We start from the raw sequence: 16,068 nt of genomic DNA, 5'->3' as shown, positions 1-16,068 counted from the left end.
TGGGGAAGGAGTCACTTCTGAGGACTCGTGGTTGTTGGCAGAATTCAGTTCCTTGAGGTTCAGACTGGGAGCCTCAGTTCCTAGTTGGCTGTTGGCCAGAGGCCACCCTCCATGTCTTGTCATACGGGTCTTTCCAATATGGCAGCTTGTTTCATCAAATATGCAAGCCCAGAAAGCAATAAAGAGTGTCTTCTAGCAAGATGGAAGCCACAAGTTTATGTAACCAAATCACAAAAGTGACATCCCATCACCTTTGGTGTATTCTGTTGGCTAGAAGCAAGTCATACCCATCCCCCACCCCCATGACACACACACTGAAGGGGAGGGTATTACACAAAGGTGTGACTACCAGGAGGCCTCTTAGACTCTGCTTGCCAAGCTGGGCTACAGTCAGACCTGCCTACCTCTGAAACCGAATGCATGCAAATAGTTGCCTAGAGATTCTAGTGCTATGAACAACTCAACCACAGAAGTAAGAATGAGTGGATAAGATTGGCACAAATTGTAAAAGATGGTCTTTTACTCTTCTAGACTTATTCTTATAGGAAGTGGGTAGAACAAACGGATTATCAGTGGGATTTTCTTGTATATCATGACCAGCATCTGTACAATATATGACCCAAAGGAGGCCCTCAATAAAAACTGTGTGCATGAATAGATTTTGGTTTCAAAATCTAGCTTAACTGGATCAGTTCCACTGCTCTCCTTTTATAACAAATATTTTGTACTATCCTTCATCCTGAAATGAAATCCATAAATAGAATTTACCTACACACATAATTTCAAACATCAATATGACTTGACTGTAATATAAAAAAACCCACCAGCTTGGTGGTTGCCAGAGGCGGGGGTGGAGAGTGGGAGAAATAAGTAGAAGGGACTATTATATATTTTTAAAAATAGAAATAAAAATGTAAGTATGCTATAAAATTTTAAAAAAGAAAAAATACTAAAGGAGAGTAATTTATAATAAAAATAATGTCAGGATGTGAATGCTCTAAACCAAAATGGTTAGGTGCTTGCTTCCAAGTTTAGAGTCACCATTAATGGGACAGCTTTACATTCAGACATTTAGCAGAACAAATGGCTGGGCCCTGGCACTTCCCCCTGAACACACTCCCCCAGTTCCAGGAATGCCCCCCAGTTATTACAACACCAAAACACTCCTTTGGATTTCACTAGTGGGCAGTGCCACTCCCTGTTGAAAACCACTGCACTAGGGCTTAGCCTCTAGGGGAAAGGAAAGTGATGCAATTATTCCGGTTTCCTTGGACACAGCTTACCTCAATATCCAGGGGCACCACGAGGGAGATGAGGATAAAGATCAGTGCACTCAAAGTATCTATTGGGGCCCCGCAGACGAAGCACAGTTGGGTGCTTGGATCAAGCAGAAGATGGCAGTAAATGCTGGACGTGGGGAAAGAGGGAACCCTGTGTGTCAGGCTGTCAGGAATGGGCATCTTAAAGTGGACACTTTGAATGCTGAATTTTAAGAATACTGACAAAATGCTTTCTTTTCCAACAGAAACCTGTTTCCCTCAAATCTTGTGGTTGCAGCTTTCCGTACGGTAAGCTTGATGCTTTGCTAAAAATATGAAACTTTGGGGAGGGGTGGGTTACGTATAAATTACTGCTATAGAGTTAGGTAAGGTGGAACAGGGAGGGTTGTGTGTTAACAACACTTAGTATCATTGGCCTAAAATTTATAGATATACCCCTGGAGCGAAAACAAACAAAACAACAAGAAACCAAAAATTTTTCCGAAATATCCCACTAGTTTCAGTATCTTTTCATATCACTTAATACCCTCAAATCACATTTTTGGGAGCTTTTAAATATTTTAGTTTTTTTTTTTTTTTTTTTTTTTGGCTGTACTGTGTGGCTTGTGGGACCTTAGATCCTTGACCAGGGATTGAACTTGTGCCCCCTGCAGTGGAAGCACCAAATCCTAACCACTGGACTACCAAGGAATTCCCTAGAATTTTTAAAAAATACATTTTAATCTTTTTTTCTGATTATAAGGATAACGTATGCTCCTTGCAAAAAATAAAAATAAAGTGGAAAAAAGTAGAAGAAAATAAAAATCACCCATAATCACCACCTAGAGCTACCCATTAACATTTTGGTATACCTCCTTCCAGTATGTTTTTTCTATACATGTGCACACTCACATGATTTTAAAATAATTATACTACATAACATTGTTAGTATGTACACGTGCTACACATATTGTTCTGTAACCTGCTCTTATTGTTAACATTTTCTCATGTAGGTAAATATCCTTCTGCATAAGTTATTGGCTGTATTCCACTGTATGAGCGTATCATAATTTTACTCAACCAGTCCCTTGTTGATGGTGGTTTCCAGTTTTTCCCTAATTTTAGCAGTTCTTCAAGTAACTCCCCTGCAGCCATGCTTTATATAGAGAAAGAATATAAAGGTCTAGATAGATGGACTAAACTGATTGCCTTTTTCAAGCCAAGACTTTTCTGTTTCTACTTACAGCCTCTCTTTAAAACAAACATACAAACAAACAAACAACAACAAAAAACCCTGCATATAAACATAGCTGTGGCTTGTATGTATAATGTAAGCTAGGAGAAAAATACAAGGTTTGCGGGGCTTTCAGTGCCTGGCACAGAAGATGTGGGGTGGGTTTTGTTTGCCCTGCCATCCTTAATCATGGGACAGCTGAACATCTCTGCCTGTCTGAAAGCTTGATAATCAAAGCTGAGAGAGACCAGAGCTCTTTAAAGGCCGGTTCAAAGCAAGCCTCTGGGTCTGAACCCTCTAAGGGGCTCCTCTTAACAGTTCAGAAGCCAGGGGTCCTTAGAAGGGTCAGGAAGGGTGTCTTATAACAGAGTCCCCTCAACGATAATGTATACTGCCCCAGGGAGACAACTGTGTGCGTTGGGCAGAAGTGTGTGAAGTCAACTGGCAGGAACAAAGTTGGAGGGACGTTTCACCTCTGATGAGTGGTCTCCCAGAAGACTCAGCCCGAAAATGCTGTCTTGCCTTCCAGCCTTTGCTCTGGGGAGTGGAGGCTGAAGGCAGATTAGAAACAGATGCTGAAAAGCAGTCAGGCTCAAATAAGTTCTGGAACATAGTGGAGCATAAATAAATGAATGAACATAAAATAACACATCGAAAAGTGTACTTCGGCATCGTGGAACGAATTCCAAGTTTCCCCAAATAAGGTGAACTCTGAGCTGTTGGAGATATCAAACCATCAGCTTGAAAGTGTGCAGACATTCTCCAAACCAGCGACCAGGGGACATAGGAAATTCTCCCCATTTCCTTGGCTTCCTAAAAAACCAGAAGTCTGGAGTGCATGCTGCCTTGGTCTTAAGTAACTTTTGTACAGTCCTCAGAGGCCCTTGTCAGGCCAGCCAAGTGAGGAGTGCCCAGAAGACCTGGAATGAAGAAGGACAGAGTAGCCAGAGGCCCAGCAGTCCTCTCGGTTCCTCCAGGTGGTCTTCAGCTGTGAACTGACGGGAGTTTTGCTTTCTCTTGTTCACAGTATGCAACCGACTATAGAGAGGTGACCCACAACACAAGCACTGGAAACATAACCCGTGAAAAGGTAAAACTTCTTGTGAGATCACTTGTGGCAAATACTTATAACACAAATAATGCTTCATAACTGAGGGAGCATACACGATGCGTGTTTTTCTCAGCCGGACTGAAGACTTTGGGGTTTGAATGGGCTGTTTGAAACACACGGGTTAGGTTTGCTCCTTTGGCCATTTACCATGTTTAGTGGATCCATGTCATTGAATTGGAACTACTGCCCCCTTTCTTAGAAAAAATAATTTTATAACACCCCTTCTGCTATTCTGAAATATAATTAATAGGTGATTTAACCTACCCCTGCACATAGAATTGGTCTTGGGGGTTTAATTCACTATAACCATCATTCATTCACAAGTATTTTTGAGTACCTGTTGTTTACCAGACACTGAGCTAGGTCCCAGCCTTCATGCTATGTAGCTGGAAGGGACAAGGGACCTCAAGAATTATTCAGTCCAGCCATGGAGCTGCCATGGGGAGAAGGAGGGACTTTGCCCTTCCCCACCCCCTAGTACACCTCCTTAGGGCTTGAGTGGCTCTGAGTTCTACCAGCCTTTCTTTTTTTTTTTTTTGCGGCACACGGGCCTCTCACTGTTGTGGCCTCTCCCGTTGCGGAGCATAGGCTCTGGACGCGCAGGCTCGGCAGCCATGGCTCACGGGCCCAGCCGCCCCGCGGCAAGTGGGATCTTCCCGGACCGGGGCACGAACCCGTGTCCCCTGCATCGGCAGGCGGACTCTCAACCACTGCACCACCAGGGAAGCCCTACCAGCCTTTCTTTGATTGAAGGAAAAGTTCTACTTTTTAAAAAAAAGTCAAAAGCTATTAGTTTAGTCTATTTCACTTCATCTTGCAGATGAAGCACCTGAAGCTCAGAGAAGTTACTCAGTATCAGAGCTGGGACTAGGGTTCAGACTAGAACAGTGGTAAAAGTGCTCTTTCGGTTTTTACCACGCTGACATGTTTCCTGTTCAGAGTTTCATAATGTGTTGTGATGGAATAAAATGTTCCTCTAACATATGCTTAGAGTAGTGAGATTCAGCACTGCTGGAAAAAAAGAATACATTATACCTGTACATTTTAAGTCAGTGATTTAAGAAAGAATATCCTGAAAATACCCACGTTGATTCTGAACATCTTTTTTGAAATTCGTCAGTGAGGAGACTATGGTAAGAGCCTAGCAACAAAGAATTTGTTGACATTTAGGAGGCAAAGTTCCAATCACTGACTCTTGATCTGAAGGACCTTTTCACCAATCAGCTCTTCTTCTAAAAGCAACCCTTTGAAGTGATTGTCCAACCTCTAGCTGAATTTATCCAGTGATGATGAGCTCGCTACTTTCTGCTTCAACCTATGCCCGTTTTGAACAGCTTTCAGAGTTAACAACTAGGTGAAGATTTTGTTTGTTGACTTCCATATCCTCAGACTCCATCTCCCCTTGAGTTTCCTGCCCCTTGATTTGTGAAATCACTGCGGGTTAAAGAAAATCTGAGCCTTTCCTCCTTCCGGGCACAGTGTTTCAGTCTGGCAGAGACAACGGAGCAAATGCATTCTTTAATTCTCACTCATCTGTTGTAAACTTAGACCCTTTGTCCCCTCTGATCCTACAGATCCCCATTGGCACCGAAATTGAAGGTATGAACATTTTAGGATTGGTCCTTTTTGCCCTGGTGTTAGGAGTGGCCCTGAAGAAACTCGGCTCTGAAGGAGAAGAGCTCATTCGTTTTTTCAATGCCCTCAATGAGGCGACGATGGTGCTGGTGTCGTGGATTATGTGGTGAGTGTCACCCTGCCACCTGCTCTCTCTCTCATTTCTCCTGCCATCCAGAAAAGAACCTGACTTAGCTGTTCTAGGTCACCCCTATGGGACCACCTGGACCAGGGCTCTGTATGTGGTTGATGTACCACAGGCCAGTCTTGGTACAAGGGGTGAAGGACCTCAGAGAAACAGGCATGTGTCATGGTTACCAATCACTTCCTCATCACCCACAATGACCCCTGGGTTTTATCATTGGGGATTTATCCATGAGTCCCACCACCATCCCATATCCCATGAGATGCCCATATCATCTTGTGGGGCAACGGATTCCATAAATTTGCTATCTGCTGTATAAAATGAGGCTCATTTCACTTTAAAGGATAGACTTCAAGCTTCAGAAGGGCCCCTTCCTATAGTATTTTACAACATGGAGGGAAAATCCATCTTCACTCCATACATATATGTGAACTTGGAATGGTCTCTCCTTTATGTGAATGTTTCTTTATGTAATATCAATGCAAGGGCAATTGTTTAATAAAAACCATCAGATTGATTTCTGGCTAACAAGGGAAAAGTTGACAAGATCTCTCAAAGTAACTTCTCAGAAATCATACCGATTTCAGTGCCAATGCCTCGTAAGCTTTATCCTGCTGTTTTACTCAAGCCAAACTTTGTGGGTTTTAGCTTCTACCCATTCGTTGCTGAGAAACTAGTTTCTCCTTTTGTGCACAAAGCATCTTCCTTATTGTCAACCCTTAAATATCCCAGAACGTCTCTCTCTTAGATGGCATTGGGATGGCAGCTGCACTGATTTTAGGAGAGAAGCCTGGCATTTGGTAAGAAAGTTTGAGATTCGGTGGGAAGCCAAGTTCGGAGCCTCCCCTGGTGATGTTTATCTTGCTTAACCAAATTTTCTTGCTCACCCCAAAATTCCAGAGTCTGACTCTATATTGTAAACATGACACTTCATATGACTGCTGTTGTTCAAGGGAGAAAAATATTTTCAGAAAGGAAAACATGTTTTCATCACATCGAGTTCTTTTCCTGGCTTATTTTTTTAGTCTAAAATCCTCCCAAAGTTTGGATTAAAGGAAACTGTGGAAGAAAGTGACGTTCGTATGTTAAGACATTTGTTTTCAATCTGGAAACCAATTTACAGTCATTCCTTCAATGTGATGTATTAGTTACAGAAGCAGATATTTGGAAGGGCAGACCCAGCTGAGTGTCTTAACCGCAGTGAGAGATCTGTTGCCTAAAAAGTGCCTATGCAGGCATAGGAAGTAGGAGTGGTTATCAGAGGATGGTGCTGGCTTGAGGATGGTCCCTAAAGGTTTTGGCCTAATCTATAATGTTTTAATTCTTTTGAAAGGAGAATGTTTTCATGTATTACTATGGGATTTTAAAATAATAATACTGCTTAGAATATCTCTGGGAAGAAAACTCAAGAAACCAGTGACATTGGCTGTCTCCTTGGAAGGAAGATGGGTGCTTGGGTACAGAGGTGGGAGGCAGACTTCACCCTTTTGTACCCTTTAAAATTTGAACCATGTGACATTATTATGTATATAATTAAAATTTACAAACAAAGTTGATAGTTATAAAAATTCTTCCTCAATTTATATTAAATGCAAAACAGCAGACTTTTGTTCTTTGTAGCACCCATAGTTCATTTCTTCCCTTCCTTCTTCCTGCCATCCTGCCATTAAAAAAATCTTCACGCTCCAAGAGTGTTCCCAGAGGGTCATTGTTAATGACTTTTTCCCACAGAATCATGTTTTCCAAACCACAAAGAATTTAAAACTTCACAAAAGGCCCAGCTTTGGCTCAATTCTGTATCACAGCAATTCTGCAAAATAGGTGTCTTTTGTGTTTCTAAGTTCTGAGAACAATCCTGAGCAAAGCTGAAAGTCAAGCTCACAGCCCCAGAGGCTTTGCTCTTGAAGAGTTCCTTGCCTTTCCACTTGGGAGCCCATATGGTTGGTTGCATCCAGCTGTTAAGAACATACAATATCCAAGGGGAAAGAAGTCTGTGTCCTAGTCCTGACTCCGTCACCCACAATGAGCAATCATGTTAATTTTACTCAGTTTCACGGCCTGTAAAATGGGCACGGTATACCCCCATCCTTTTCTGTTCCTTAGGGTCATCCTAGGGAGAGGTGAAGACCACCTAGTTGAGAGTCCCTGCGTTCTGTGACAGGAAAGGCCTACATCTCTCAGCCCCAGCATCACCACCCTTACTGACCAGTGCCCTTTGCTCATGTCCTAGGTACGTACCTGTGGGCATCATGTTCCTGGTTGGAAGCAAGATTGTGGAAATGAAGGACATCATCGTGCTGGTGACCAGCCTGGGGAAATATATCTTCACATCCATATTGGGCCATTTTATTCACGGAGGAATTGTTCTGCCACTTATTTATTTTGTCTTCACGAGAAAAAACCCGTTCAGGTTCCTCCTGGGCCTCCTCACACCATTTGCAACAGCATTTGCCACCTGCTCCAGGTGAGTGGGTTTCAGGTGCCCTTGGCTGCCCTGAGCTGTATTAATATGGAACCAGATGAGCCTGTGGTGGATGCACAACCATCACCTTGACATATTTTAATTTCTTGAAGACTCTAAATTGGTGTCATCTGATTTTTTTGTACTACCAGCCCCACAGCTCTTTGGAAGTGGATTTTTAGGATTGCCAGAATGAGGGATTGCCTCGTTCCCTTCTTCTTGCTGCTTAGAGGTCAACTGGACCATTACTTAGTCCAACTGTGGGTCTTCACCCTAATTAGACCTCTGCCTAAGTGAAAGAAAGCAGCTACTTAAAACACATTGCATGGGAATAAAGATGCAGACCTACTAGAGAATGGACTTGAGGACACGGGGAGTGGGAAGGGTAAGCTGTGACAAAGTGAGAGAGAGTGGCATGGACATATATACACTACCAAACGTAAAATAGATAGCTAGTGGGAAGCAGCCGCATAGCACAGGGAGATCAGCTCGATGCTTTGTGACCACCTAGAGGGGTGGGATAGGCAGGGTGGGAGGGAGGGAGATGCAAGAGGGAAGAGATATGGGGACATATGTATATGTATAACTGATGCACTTTGTTATAAAGCAGAAACTAACACACCATTGTAAAGCAATTATACTACAATAAAGATGTTTAAAAAAAGAAAAACTCATTGCAGGGAAGTTTCTAGAATGATACCTGCCCAATTCTTTCTCCCTTTGGATGGGTGAATTATTTCCTAAATAAGACCAAGTCATCTTGGTGAGGGATGCATGCTCAGCTCTCTAGGAGTCCACAGTATTGTGGGATTATCTCACCTTGTCATTATTAAAAATCCTTCACAAAAAAATTGGGCTTTCCAAATACACTAAAGGAAACTTTCAAAGGATGGCAGCACATCGTTTCACTCACACATTTAGTTTTTGCCTCCCTACTGCATGTTTCCTCCCATCCTGACTGGCTATGTATATGACAAGGTCGTGGGGGGAAAGAATGAAGGAGGTAAGTTTCTCCAGCTTAGGCAGAAACAAGCCTACTCTTGGCTGTGCCAGCCACACCCTGCAGAAGCTGCAGAGCCCACTGGAGAGAGCGGGTCTTATTCTTTGTAATCTAGGAATACAGTTACTCTTTCCAAACTCTCAGAGCCATCTCGGCTTCTTGGTCTAAAAGAAAAAAAAAAAAATCATAGTTTGCCTTTTACTTTTTGGGAGGAAAAATATTCAAGAGAGGAGACGCACATTTTGTACCATGAGACAAGGTGTGGTTCTTGAGAAATTTGGAACAGGGGTATCCAGGTAAAAAAAAAAACAGGTAAATCTAAGGAGTCCAATTTTGAATACTTTGGGAGTTAACAAAACCCCACGTGTGACAGAAACTTTGCAACAATTCTGATATTTCTCTTATTTCAAGGGGAGAGTGCCATAAACTAGGATGGTGCCAACTGCTCTGTTCCCAGGTCTGAGCTGAGTACTATGTTAGCCTGGGCAGCAAGGACTATTCTCATGGTTGGTTGTTTGCGTTTCCAGCTCTGCAACCCTTCCCTCTATGATTAAGTGCATCGAAGAAAACAACGGTGTAGACAAGAGGATCGGCAGGTTCATCCTCCCCATCGGGGCCACGGTGAACATGGACGGCGCAGCCATCTTCCAGTGTGTGGCCGCAGTGTTCATTGCCCAGCTCAACAATGTGGAGCTGAAAGCAGGCCAGATTTTCACCATTCTGTAAGTTCTGTAGTCTTTCCTTCATCATCAGGTCTGGTACAAAACGTGAGGTCTTTTTCTTGTGATTTCCTTTGAAAAACTTCATGAATACCAATCTCACCATGATTCGGGTGTCTCATTTGTAAACTGAGAACAGCGTGAATTCATTACTTGAAGAGAGTGGAACCTCTGTCAAGGGCACAGCTGACAGACTCTAGGGTTGTGTGGTCTTCAGTTTCCAAGCCATGGCTGCCATGTTCTGCATGTTTCTGTGCCCCCTCATCCTCTGGGCTAATGGCTGATCCTGCTGTCCCATCCCCTAGAGTGACAGCCACAGCATCCAGTGTTGGAGCAGCAGGCGTGCCAGCTGGAGGGGTCCTCACCATCGCCATTATCCTGGAGGCCATTGGGCTGCCCACTCATGACCTCTCTCTGATCCTGGCTGTGGACTGGATTGTGTAAGTAGCAAGTCCTAAGGGCACCGAATAAAAGAAGGTCTGTAATGAGCTCCCTAGAAGCTTGGCACTCCGCTGGCCTGGGGCATGCAGAGAAACTTAAAACATGTCATTACTGAGAACTTGCTCAGAACATTCAGGAAAGCCAGGGGCCCAAGGGTCTATAGAGATTGGTGGCTGCATAGGGGTCATAGCCATTGGAGCAGCGAGCCTTTGGGAATGGTCATCCTTGGCCTGGAATGTCCAAGGAGTGATTTCTGCAAGGGGAGAAAAGATGAGCCCAGCTAATGCGAATGTCATGGTTTGGGCTCAGGAGCAGAGTTAGGAAGGAGCTGTGATCCAGATGACCATTACCTGGGCTCCCATAAAGACACAGAACAGTTTCTGAGTGTTGCTTCCTTGAGTCCCATGATACCTTTCTCAGATACAAACAATACCTCTTTTATAGGGAAGGTCCGCTGAGGTACTGATGTTGGACAGTAGAGCATGTGAATAAGAAAATGAACACTGGAGCCCAGGAACCTGGGCTCAAATCCCAGCTTTGCCATTTACTAGTTGTATGATATGAACCATCTGTGCTTTGGTCTGCCCATCCGTCAAATGGGGATAAGAACAGAACCTACACCAGAGTTATGGTGGAGACTAAATGCGTTAACACGTGCACAGCACATAGAAGGGTTCTAGGCACATGCAGGAAGAGCATTCAGTCAACACTGGGGAAGAAAGACACCCCTGGCCAGGCTAGTCAGAGCTGGGCATGGGATACCCTAAACACTGGAGCCTGGCCCTGGGCTCGTGGCTCAGCCCATGGTGGTTGGAAATCTTGTGTTTGGAAATCTTCAAGCCCTGGAGACTTGAAGGGGCTTCTCAGAATCCCTACAGCTCCTCGGGGGTGAAATGTGACATGTGCCTTGGAGACCTGCCTTGTCTAGAGAGCACTTGGGAGGGAACTCAGTCCCTGCGATGGTACGTTGCGGTGAGCTGGACGGGACCAGAGCTGCGTCTCAGAGGCCCTGCCTCCTTCCTCACCCCGCTGTTTCCTCTACGTGGGGAGTGCAGGCACGAAGGGGCACTTAGCCAGGACGAGAGACGCAGGGCGCCAAGCGGGCTGCCCAGGCGAGACCTGCAGTCACAGGAGCCCTGTACCACCGTGACCTCTGATTCCACAGCCCTCAGCTTCTCCAATGCCGCAGGCAAGGTCACATTTTCCCCCTTTCTTCAGAATGGGCACATTACTTCCTCTGAGCCCCAGGGATGGGGGATGGTTATGGGGGTCTGGGAAGACAAGCTTCTGGAAGGGACAGCGCTGTTCTCTGTGAGATGGTGTTTGCCACCAGCCAGGGAAAGCATGTGGAGGTTACAATTCAGTAGAGATGCAGTGTCAAAGTGAGAGCAAGAAGGCAGGTTCCCACAGCGCAGCCGTGAGTGGGAGAGGAGCTGGACCCAGGACGGAATCTGTGCGATCATCCCAGCTGTCTGTAACTTTTATACGATGGTGTCTCACACGTGAAATGCATACATTGAAAGATTTCTGGAAGGAAACAGATCCAGAGGTCAATACTGGTTCACTCAGGGTTGCGGAGTATGGGGGGGTGGGGTGACTTGTTTTCTCCTTTGTACTTTTCTTTTTCCCAAGTTTTCTTGAGGATCTGCTGGTTTCATAAAAAGTATTTGGAGAAAATCACTTTAGCATCAAGTGAGGCCCTGTGCCCTTACTAGCTTGCTCTCCCTCAGTGTCACAGCTTCCTGGTGGCTCAGCCCAAGGTGGCATCCGCCCCCTGGTGGCTCCAGGCAGCATTGGCTGTAATGCCTGCCTGTTCTCTTCCCCCCAGGGACCGCACCACCACCGTGGTGAACGTGGAGGGCGATGCCCTGGGTGCAGGCATCCTCCACCACCTGAATCAGAAGGCGACGAAAAGAGGCGAGCAGGAGCTGAGTGAGGTCAAAGTGGAGGCCGTCCCCAACTGCAAGTCGGAGGAGGAGACGTCACCCTTGGTGACACACCCAAACCCCACCGGCCTTGCGGCCAGCACCCCCGAGTCCAAGGAGTCAGTTCTGTGATGGGGCTGGGCTTCCAGCTTGCCTGCAGGGGATGCCTACCCCATCGGTCCGGTCGGCAGACCCGGGCACCGCCTTCACTGACTTCTAGCCTCCCGTGCAATGCTTTGGCCCAGTCACTGGTTTGAGGATTACTTCTCAGCATAGGCATTGGGCTTCCCAGCAGGACCTGGTTCCCAAGGACCAGGACACTCTGCCATTTGGCTTACCATGTCTAGGTGCAACTGTGTACACCCCAGCTCTGTTTGGAAACACACCCTCGAGCTGCCGGGCGGGGGGAGTAACAGGCTCACAGGACCTGGTGGTTAAAGCTTGGAAAATGCACATGTTGCTTCACTGCACCCAGGAAAGCTCAGCCTTGGGTGCTTTCCGGGCAGACCTGGACGGGTGGCAGCCATCTGTCGCATTGCCTCGTGAGCCATAGTAATTGGAAGAATTCCCAAATTCATAGCCGCGGCTGGAATTCACTGAGCTGGGCCTCAGGTGTTGAGAGTCTACACATCGGCCTGACTGGCTTCTGGGTCACTAGGCTGGAGGCGCTGCACGTTGTCGAGTTAGAAATACTCCATGGTGTTAGCACTGCTAGGGTCTCTGGTCAGTGGCACTAAGTAAACAATTATATTCTGAAGTCAAAGAAAGGAGGGGGAGTACAGGCTGCAGGGGGAAGGGAAGCAGCCTGATCAGGCCAGGACATACACACACACACACACACACACACACACACACACACTAATGTCCCCATTCTGGCCCCAGCCCTGGGGAGGTTTTCTGTTTTCATGACCTGGGCCTATGTCAACACTGTGGCTCTATACCCATCTACTCTGATTTGGCAACAGGCCAGAGAGGGGCCCCCCCTCCTCTGGGGAGGTGTCATGTGGTCATCACATTCAGGACCCTGGCTGGTCTAGCAACAGATTTTAATCCAACTAGACCCTCCCTAAAATGCTGCATTGCAGCAAAAACAAAATTTTAAAAACCCCACAAACCCACCCCTTCATTGGAGTGAGGTACCACTCTTCCCAGATGCCCTAGCTTTGGCTGATTTCCATAGACTTGGTTTCCTTTCCCTCCAGGACATCAGTTTAAAATTATAAGCTAAATGGTCCACCTGCTACTTACTGACTTGAGCTGAACCTAGGGGAGGGGGCTTTACGGAGAGAACAAGCATTGCCCGGGATAGGGAAGGAAAACCTAAAAGGCACTAGACTGCTATTTCTCTGTGGCTGTTGGTGTGTATCTGTGGGGTAACCTGCAGCAAGTCCTGGAGCCTCACTTTACCCCATTAGTACAATGGGGCTGATGTCACCTGCCTCTTACCTACCTCAGAGGGATTTGGTGAGGCAAACTGAGTGAATCCGCGAAAAACGACCATTTCGCATTTTGCTTCTTGGATAGCAAGTGCGAACACCCCCGTACCCTCCTTACCGTTACCTAAGTGATACCGAAGTTCTCCAGGAGGCTCCTTCTTCTGGGGAGGACAGCTTTTACGAGCAGGGCTTTGTTCTGTGTGCAGGAGCAACTGTTATCACGTCACTTGTTCTCTTAGTAGTTTCTTGTTAGCATCAAATGCAGCCTCTTCCTGATGTCCTTCATCTTTTTGTGAATTAACTACCCCACCTCCCAGCACACTTCTGGGTACCTGACCTCCCCGCGACTCCCAGACCCAGGCACCATTTCTGCCACCGCACACTGGCCATTAAAACTCCCAAACTTTCAGCCTCGCTCATTCCCTTGTCACAACTGGAATGGGGGGAAGGGGGGACAGAGAGTGAAGCTCCCCTGTATTAAGACTGTGGGGCATGGGCCTGAGCGGAATGGGCGGGGAAGAACCAAGGGGCACGGAGCAGACCTGGCCCTTTTCCCTTCAGCCCTCTTTAAACCAGCTAAGTCACTCCCGTCTCCTGTGAAGCAGGAGTGACCAGGAGCTGGGCTGAGAGGAGCCTGGAAGCCTCAACCCTCTGGCTTGTTGCTGATGCCTTCTGCTTTCAAAGGGGAAACAATCACACTGATGGATCCCAAACTGCAAATCCCAAACATTCACTATTTTTCAGGTGTCATTAGATCTCATCTTTCCTTCTTCCACATATATACATGGCTATGTACGTACACATACATATATGCAGCATGTATGTGGGAGGTAATACATGCGGGTAACATCTATATGTATGTGTGTGTGTATATTTTAGCTCCAGTCCGGGCGAGTTTGAATTTGGACAGAGGTGGACTAACTGCAAGTTGCATGTCTTTGGCATCCTGATTTTCCTGTTTCTAAAGGTGAATTTTACAAAACATGGACAGTAGAGCTGGACAATCAGACTCAGGGACTGCGCATCCTCTATCCTGGACCTGGGATTGCGGTGAGGGGAGTGCCGTGCCTGGGGCAGGGTGCTTCCTTGTAAAATCCAGATGGTGATTGCTCCCCTTCCCTTGGCTTTCTCCCTGTTTTTCTGTCTGCAACAAGAATCAGACCAGGAGTGACCCGGCTGGGGAAAATGCCACTTTCTCATTGTCTGAAGATGTCTCCGCTGCGCTTCTAACATGTTGTCGTAAATACTGTTCATCTCTGACTGTTTTGTATGTGTGACACTTGCCTTAAAACATAGCAGTCCTCAGAAATGAATACAGCCTTTCTACTAGGATCTGCATGTTCCTTTATTCCCTCCTTGTGTTTTGAAGTGGTATTTACTGGTGGAGCTCTTCTAGGGGAGGGCCTGGGGGTGACTGAATTGATTATTTTTTCTAGTAGCGTTTAGCCAGCACGACCCCCTGAAGCCTGGCAGGCCACTCAGGTGTCAGAGCTGCTGCAGGACAGTCACTGATGTGACTTGCGGTGGTGAGCGTCCAGGCTCCTGGGCACCTCCCACTCAGCACTAGCAGGGATCTTGAAACAGTGAGTGGTTTTGCGGCATACCTCCCTAGTCAAGTCTCGTTAGGACAAGTAGGTCAACAGGCCTTAATTGACCATCTACTGTAAGCCTAGAGCCAAGCTGAAAGAATGCCCCATCTGTAGAATTACTGAGAAAGTCCCTGCCTAAAACAGTTGCCCATGCCTACCATCCTTGCCACCACACCCAGCCCATTCTTTTATATCATCTCATTTTCAGTGACACCGCATTCCAGCACAATTAGGGAACTTAGAAACCTCTTATAATACGATTATCCTACAAGCTCCCATTAGCAGCCTTAGTTTCCAGACCCTGGGGCCTCTGAAGGAAGAGATCTCTGGTCTTACCTGGACATTTGCAGCCCTTCCTATAATATAGCTCCACCTTTAGAGGGAAAAGAAAACCATACATCAATCTCAGAAGTGTTCCTTCTTTGAAAAAATTTTTTCAGCTAGTGTCCTGAGGTCAGTAGAGATTCAGTGTCTCTTCACTTTTGAAAAAAATAATACCTTTATTGAGATATAATCCACACACCATAAAATTCACCCCTTCAAAGTATACAATTCAGTGGTTTTTAGTATATTCACAGAGCTGTATAACCATCAACAATCTAATTCCAGATTTTCATCAGCCCAGAAAATAAACCCAGGACCTCTGACAACCACTTACCTACTTTCTGTCTCTGGATTTGCCTATTCTGGACGTTTTGTATATGTAGATACAAAATGCTTCTTTTATAGATACATCCCAGATAAAGAGAATTGGTGTTCAAAATGTAAACACTGCCCACCTTCCCACTACTTCCATTCTCCCCCCACACACCCACAGGAGAGCCTGTAAGATCTTGTTAATCATCAAATACAGATTCAATCATTTTAGCCTATTGGGGCAAAAAAAAGGGGGGGGTTGGATTCCTGGATTAATAATGGATTAACGGACTTCCCTGGTGGCACAGTCGTTAAGAATAAGCCTCCCAATGCTCGACATGGGTTCAAGCCCTGGTCTGGGAAGATCCCCCATGCCGCGGAGCCACTAAGCCCGTGCGCCGCAACTACTGAGCCCGCGCGCCACAACTGCTGAGCCCGTGCGCCTAGAGCCCGTGCTCTGCAACAAGAGAAGCCACCGCAATGAGAAGCCCGTGCACC

General features: G+C 46.1%; 1 protein-coding gene across 4 annotated transcripts in view; it reads left to right on the top strand.

The window, feature by feature from the left end:
- SLC1A4 (solute carrier family 1 member 4) overlaps positions 1-14,677 on the top strand; it is a 110,258-nt gene extending 95,581 nt beyond the window's left edge. For all 4 annotated transcript variants that reach the window (XM_049696413.1, XM_033407203.2, XM_033407204.1 and 1 more), the window contains 7 exons: positions 1,526-1,568; positions 3,521-3,583; positions 5,179-5,345; positions 7,594-7,827; positions 9,352-9,546; positions 9,849-9,983; positions 11,813-14,677. In XM_049696413.1, the coding sequence (XP_049552370.1) occupies positions 5,206-5,345; positions 7,594-7,827; positions 9,352-9,546; positions 9,849-9,983; positions 11,813-12,041 (933 nt within the window). In that variant the 5' untranslated portion in view covers positions 1,526-1,568; positions 3,521-3,583; positions 5,179-5,205 and the 3' untranslated portion in view covers positions 12,042-14,677. The remainder of the gene's footprint in view (positions 1-1,525; positions 1,569-3,520; positions 3,584-5,178; positions 5,346-7,593; positions 7,828-9,351; positions 9,547-9,848; positions 9,984-11,812) is intronic.
- The last annotated feature ends 1,391 nt before the right edge of the window (positions 14,678-16,068 follow it).

This window comes from Orcinus orca, chromosome 13 (assembly GCF_937001465.1).
Source record: "Orcinus orca chromosome 13, mOrcOrc1.1, whole genome shotgun sequence".
NCBI classification, from domain to species: domain Eukaryota; kingdom Metazoa; phylum Chordata; class Mammalia; order Artiodactyla; family Delphinidae; genus Orcinus; species Orcinus orca.
Note: the sequence above shows the minus strand (reverse complement) of the source record. Positions and strands in the feature narration are given on the sequence as shown.